Here is a 6000-nt window from a genome sequence, read left to right as displayed (position 1 = left end):
GCTTTTTGCTTTGTGAAGACCTTCATGTCTGTGGTGACAATAGGATTTCCCTGGTTTGATCTAATAAGTTTTGTTGGTAAGCATAGTTTTTTCATTCCCTGTAGACACATAACTATAAACATGCCCCCATCGTGAGGCATTTGCATGTTTCACTCAATTGTCAACACATTCTTACAGTACATTGGTTGACCTAGCGAGTGGTGGATTGAGCTGCCCTTCCTGATTCCTGTGCCGTGTCTGCTTAATAGACTAGACTGCAGCTGATTCATGTTCAGTGTTTGTTAGGGGACTGGACTGAGAACAACAAGGACTGGAATTTGCCTTAAAGAACCATTTCTGAACAGCTCCACTTCCCCATATCCCAATACCCTTCCTTTTCCACTACCTCTTGTGGGTGGTAGGCCAGAGGGGAGGTTGAACCATATTAAAGTAGGTTGTGAAAAATATAAGCCTATACCGAGAAATACTGGGGCTCAGAAAGAAGAAACAAAACATGGACAGAATCTACTTCTGACTTGTTCACAAGCAGGATTTGGAAGGGGGAGCAGGGAAAGGACACAGGAGGGGACACTGAGCTGGGGGCTGGAAAGGGGCTGTGGCAGCCTCTCTACTGCCAGGACCCCTTTGTGATGAGGAGGCCACAGCAGTGTGATGTGCCAGGAGCCCTCCTGACACATCTCACACTGAGCTTTAGGACTCAGTGTCCTGACAGCTGCACTGCAATTCAGAAGCTGGAGAATTCCCTCTTTCTGAAGAATAGCATTAAAGACTCGTGGATGAACCCCAGCTCCATGGACATAGCCATGGACATGAGCATTGGGATGTGTGCAAAGGAGGGGCTGTTTTTGGAACTATTCCCATTCTTCACAGACTACCTACTGTCACCACCAGATGGGAGCAAAGGGGACATCGCAAAGGTGAGCAAACACATGGTTCACACACAATGGAGCTGCAGTTTGTCGTTCACAAACTTTACTCTCACATTTCCTAGATAGACAGGTGTACTGATAAATTTTAGCATTTTTGTTCTTTTTCAAAGGTAAATACAAAAATATGTTTATTAACCTCAAATGGGAGATATGCTGCTACTTAAGATTTTCCACATCAGCTGACAATGATTTGTCTCATGCTCTAAGAGGTGTGTGATTCTGCCAGCAGCTGATATGTTCTGCATTTCTGTGATGCATGGAATTCTCAGAGGGTATTTTTTAGAGGGTATATAAATGATTGGGCCTTGGGAGGCATGGTGGGCTGTTTGTTGTTTGTTGTTTCTATCAGTTGTTGGTGTTTATTATTTGTTAAGTAGTCATGTGCACAGAAGAAAGAAGAAAAACTTGGATATCCTTATGGCAAAGATCAAACTTTCCCCCAAGGAACTCAACCCCCTAATCATCAGGAAGTAGTCTAACAATAATGTCTTCCCCTTTCCCCTTTATATATGTTTTCCTTCCTATGTAATGTTATGGAATTGAAAGAGTGAAAGAAAAAGGGGTGGAGAAGGGTGGAAGAGAGAAAAACATTCAAAGTCTAGAAAGTGACAGGTGAGGGAACTCTCTAGAAAGAGCCGCGTCTCAGGCTGCAGAAACTGGCAGGCAAGGCCAAGATGAGCATGTCCCTGAGGTATCTGCCTGAAGTTCTCAGATCATCTGTAGAGAGTGGCATAGAGGGCACTAAGCACAACCATGGCTCCATGGACAGGATGTATTTCTGAGTTGGTGAGGACACAGGGCAAGCTATCAGACAAGGCATCTTTCTTTTTTGTGCTCAAGCAGTTACTCTTGTTAGTGTTGAGGTGATGTGAAGCAGGGTATGAGATCATTAACCTCAGATCAGGGATTGAGACCTATCTGCTCTGAGGTAGCAGGTATCAATTGACAGCCCAGAGTCAGCTACAGAGATCAGCCTTGGGTAGGATCCTATCTGAGGAACACTGACTTGAAGACATCTGTGGTACCTGAAACAGTGCCTTCTGCTATATTTCCAACAGGGCCAAAAGTAACTGTGTTTATACACAGTGTGGGTGAGTCAAGGATGGACTGGAGAGCTCCCTGGGAAATGCGGATTTCATGTCATCCATGAACACAGAGTGCAGGGAGGTCATGTACCAGAGAGAGTAAAGAGGGACCCCAGCTCATTTGAATTGTTTCCAACTGACAGGTACAGAAGAGGGCAGAACAAGACCAGGAAGAAACTCGCTACTGTAAAAGGTAAGCTTCTGCTTTCCTATAGAGAAGAATTCCATCTGGCTCTCACCTCATTGAAGAAGGTCATGATAAAAGTCATGCTCTTTGGACATGAGATGCACAGCTACAAGAAGAAAGTGGGAGCTGCTGGGAAGGAAATCATAGTCAGGGAAACCCCAGGTTTTGTGATACAACATAGCTGTGGCTGGCCTGGATGGGTGCCACACTTGGGAATGTAGTTCCAGTCAGTGTAGTGACTCTGTGCCTGTGTATGGAGGACTCTAAGGTCCACCTGCCATTATGTAGCTTCAATTCTCCCAGGTGTAAATTATTCCAGGATGTCCTGTGGCCCTTACAGAATTGTAAGGAGAATGACAGGAGAAGAGGGAAGAGCAAGGAAAGTCTGAATGGAGAGATGAGGTCACTCCACTCCCTAGGCTCAAGTTCAGTGCTCTGTCCTTGCACTATGGTGCTTGAGAGTTAGAGTCCCAGCATGGGGAGTGGCTAGAGAGATGCCTCACTCCTGTGTGTTCTCATTCTTTTCCCTTATCCTACATAACTAGCTCCAGGCTGTACAAACGGCAGAAAAAATGTGGAAGACACCAAGGCTCCATCACAACCTATGAAAAAGTAAGAAATCTCCGTCTTGTGAAATTTTTCATACAAGAACATGAGCTCATGGCCCAGGGATCGTCATACTGAAGACCCTATGCAGGGAAAGATTGGAACACATCCCTGTTGAACATGACACTACAGAGTATGGGATATGGGGACAATGGATGGACTATATGACTACAGGTTGCATATTTACAGAGACTGTTGGGCCTCTTAATCTTCTGTTTGGAGCTGATTCTTTTGCCTCCTCTCTTTGACAGTCCCAGCAAGGAACTTTTGCTGAATTCCACACCACAACATTTCTCAAACTCTAATAAGAAAATGGATCACCTTCCTTTCTCTCATCTGTTGTCTTACATCAATATCTCAGAGGCTCCTATACAGCAGAAATTTAGTGGACTTGTCTGGGGCACATCCTCTGTATTCTCAGAGTCAGTTGCAGCTGCTACTCAAGTGTTCAGAAGCCCTTCCTTACCAGGACATAAAACTGTGAGATTTAGTGATGCATGTGTCCCTGTCCAAGGACTATGCGAGGCACATGGACCTCCATAGATTTCTCAGGACCAGCCATTGCCTCAACAATTTGTAACACCAAGCTTGGTAGGTTTGCAAGAAATCCATGAAATAGAACTAACAAGTTCTACAGCAACCTAATACCTTTTTGTTTCCAGAGTAGGGACTGTAGAAGAGCTGGTACCAGTATTGAGATGAAGTTACAGGCATACCTTCCAACTAAAAACTACCCTGGAAAAATGGACTGAAATGGAAAGGCACTATAGCTGCTAATGAACAAAAACATTAAGCAGCCATTAGCCAGGCCACTGGAAACGTGTCCGGGGCACCCTGTGCATTAAACCTATCAGCCTCCATCCTTCCTAAGTGTCATCAGATGCTCCAGCACCATGAGGAGCCACAGAATGAAGACAAGGTACCTAGTGTGGGAGAAAAACAAGGAAGCTCTGTCAGATTCCTCCCATCTAGGAACCTGAATCAGCATCACAGACATTTTCCTGCCAACACTGATCATTACAGGCACCAACTCTCCCAGCCTGTCCAGGCCTCCATCCTCAATTCGAAAAGCTACAAGTTGAGCCAGATGATAGAGAGTGTGTCCAGGGAGATGCCCTCGCAAAGGCAAAACTAAGTGTAACATCCAGCATGCCTAAAATAAGTGCCTAGGTGTTAGGCACAATGAAGTGCCTTGCCCTTCAGGCATCAGGCCTAGAAAGAGGCTGACATCCAGGAACCCTGTACTAAGGACAGATAAGCTATTTGATGTGAACACTGCTCCAGTGAAACACAGAAGGAGACCATATCTGCAGATCCTTGAGGCAAGGAATCTCTATCCACCTGGGTTTCCAGCCTCAAACCTTCCCCAGGTTGTGTATCCCTCCTCAACCATCTGTGATTCCAAGGCTGAATACTATTCCAAGGATGCCATGATCCTGGAAAATGTGTATCACAAAGATTCAGGAAGGACAAGGGTAGAAAGTATAACTGCTGCTAGGCTACAGTGCTGTATTTATGCACTCATATGCAGAGGTTCAGAAGACCCAAAACCCTGTCCACCAGCTGCCAGCCATGGGCCCTCAAAGGACAAATGATATGCAAGAGATACATTAGTGTTCAGAGCCCTGCTTTTTATTTCCAGGCAAAGCGGCAGCAGAGCAGGACTATCTGAGGAACAGGAAGAGGCAGCCTGCAACAAAATACCACCCCAGAAAAGGACAAGCATGCACCATAGAAGATTTTTGAGGATGTGGCCTCAGGACATCTCTACTGACATGTGATAGTGGTTGGCCCTAAACAAACTCTCCAACCTTCAGTGACCAAACAAAATAATATATGAGAGGTGAAAGAAAAGTCACCTCTTGCCTTAAGAGTAAGTCTGGAATCCAGTGACATTCCCAGTGGCCAAGCCATCAATATCAGTCCCAAGAATTAGAGTCTTTAGAAGCCCACAAATCACAGGACATCTCCAAACACTTACCCCATAGCACTCAGGGGACTCAGCTCTAAAAACACAAGGGTATATAGTAAGATTAACTTGAGATCAAGCATGCAGCCAAAGTCTTGACCTCTGAGACATTATCCTGATGGCTCCGGAACAGTATACCCTGCCACGGTCAGCTTGTCTTCAAGCACTTGTACCCAAGATTCAAGAACACATGCCAAAACCCAAAACTTCCAAGGGTTTAGCTGATGTGTCCATGAGGAGAGATTAGTGGTTAGCAACTCGAGGTCAGAGTACCCAAGGATAAGAACAAAGTGAAGGATCTCATGGGGTTTCATCCCCATGAAGAGAGGCAGAGTATTATAAGATATAGAGGTATAAGCCAGGGAGAAAGGCTTGAGAGAGTAAGTTCTTCTTTTCCAAGCTCCACCAAGCTCAAGGTTACAGCCAAGGCTTGGAGTCAGTCTTCCCTTTTTAAAGCAGGAAAAGGAGAGGCTCCTCCTAATACCTCTTTGAAGAACATCACAAGGAATGCTGTACAATATGAAAACCTCAACACAAAACACAAGATAAAAAACACAAGGGGAAGGGAAATTCTTTGAAGAAGAAAAGCTCTGCACCAGCAACTAAACAGAGAACTCATTAAAAAGAGAAAAGCCTGTCTACGCTATGGCAGCTGAACTGCCACCCATCATAAATGTGCATATCCTGGTGCATAACATAGGGGACCAATCAAAGGTTCAAGGATGAAAACTGGAATCACTGACACCCAGCTGGGTGACTCACCCAATACTTCTGAGGGTCTCTATCACCCACACTACAGCAAAGGGGTAAACAGAATGAGTTGTGCCCACACCAGCCCCAAGGAGCACAACCACCCATTCACATTCAGGGGAATTGGAGGCAAACTACAGTCAGGCATTGATTCCAGAGGGCCTGTGACCATCTTCTGAACTGAGTGAAGAGAGAAATGGCCTTTGACCAGTTCCACACTCCCAAAAAGAATGACCATTCATGTTGGTACAGATTAATTGGAGACAAGCAGGGCCAGGTCGTCCTGACCAGACAGCATGTGACCCAGTTCAAATTAAAACAAACATTGGAATGGGCAGCTGTCCACATAGAATCCTGAGATGCACAACCATTCATTGAGATACAGAGAAACTGGAGACAAACAGCAGCTTGGAGTTGTGCATATAATATCCACTGATGCCAGGAGCCATCAAGGATACACTAACATCTTGCAGG

General features: G+C 45.2%; 1 protein-coding gene across 1 annotated transcript in view; it reads left to right on the top strand.

The window, feature by feature from the left end:
• Positions 1-629: 629 nt before the first annotated feature.
• LOC143433738 (uncharacterized) overlaps positions 630-6000 on the top strand; it is a 30159-nt gene continuing 24788 nt past the window's right edge. Inside the window, 2 exon segments of the mRNA XM_076939834.1 lie at positions 630-917; positions 2158-2207. Of these exon segments, the coding sequence (XP_076795949.1) occupies positions 630-917; positions 2158-2207 (338 nt within the window).

The sequence above is a fragment of the Arvicanthis niloticus genome, chromosome 8 (assembly GCF_011762505.2).
Source record: "Arvicanthis niloticus isolate mArvNil1 chromosome 8, mArvNil1.pat.X, whole genome shotgun sequence".
In the NCBI taxonomy this organism is placed as follows: Eukaryota; Metazoa; Chordata; class Mammalia; order Rodentia; family Muridae; genus Arvicanthis; species Arvicanthis niloticus.
Note: the sequence above shows the minus strand (reverse complement) of the source record. Positions and strands in the feature narration are given on the sequence as shown.